The sequence below is a fragment of the Sinocyclocheilus grahami genome, unplaced genomic scaffold (assembly GCF_001515645.1).
Source record: "Sinocyclocheilus grahami isolate Dianchi unplaced genomic scaffold, SAMN03320097.WGS_v1.1 scaffold3054.1, whole genome shotgun sequence".
Lineage (NCBI taxonomy): Eukaryota > Metazoa > Chordata > Actinopteri > Cypriniformes > Cyprinidae > Sinocyclocheilus > Sinocyclocheilus grahami.
In genome coordinates this window covers 11,801-12,423 of record NW_015508223.1, presented here as the reverse complement: position 1 = coordinate 12,423, position 623 = coordinate 11,801, and the positions used below count along the sequence as shown (strand labels likewise).

Genomic DNA, 623 nt, shown 5'->3' with positions numbered 1-623 from the left:
ACACACACACACACACACACACACACAGACAGTATGCTACAGTAAACTAAAAAAGTGTAATGGTTGGCAAAAATAATTAATATTCTTAAAAAATTTAGTGTTTGCTAACAACATTTTTGGCATGTGAAGCATTGTCTTCTCTTCAATCAGATTCCGAACAGCCGTCAAGTAGGACATATGGAAGGACATATTTTCCTCAATTTAATTCATAAGCCATTTATCCACCAGCATCAAACAACTTAATCCTGTTCGCTGAACATCATGCCATTAGCTCATCAAAAAATAATCCTCAAATGCCTGTGCGACAACGTACAGGACCCTAGTGTTTACCCACAATCCTCTGTTTCCTACAGTTTGATATTCCATTATGCATTCGCTCTTTCCTTTCCATTTCATTAAGTAAGTCACGTTGCAAGTAACAAGCTCTCTGCTTTGATGTTATTTGTTCAGCGTTTGGACACAATGAGTGCCCGGATCCCGGAGTGCCTATGAATGCCAAGCGCTTTGGTAATAATTTCCAGCTGGGAAGCTCCATCTCAGTGGTGTGTGAGGAGGGCTTCATAAAGACGCAAGGCTCGGATACTATTGTGTGTGAACTGGAGGCGGGAAAGGTGATGTGGAGT

General features: G+C 41.1%; 1 protein-coding gene across 1 annotated transcript in view; it reads left to right on the top strand.

The window, feature by feature from the left end:
• The window catches only part of LOC107575960 (CUB and sushi domain-containing protein 3-like), a 12,174-nt gene that overhangs the window by 9,194 nt on the left and 2,357 nt on the right, over nt 1-623 (top strand). The window contains exon 5 of the mRNA XM_016262260.1: nt 451-621. Coding sequence (XP_016117746.1) covers nt 451-621 — 171 coding nt within the window. The remainder of the gene's footprint in view (nt 1-450; nt 622-623) is intronic.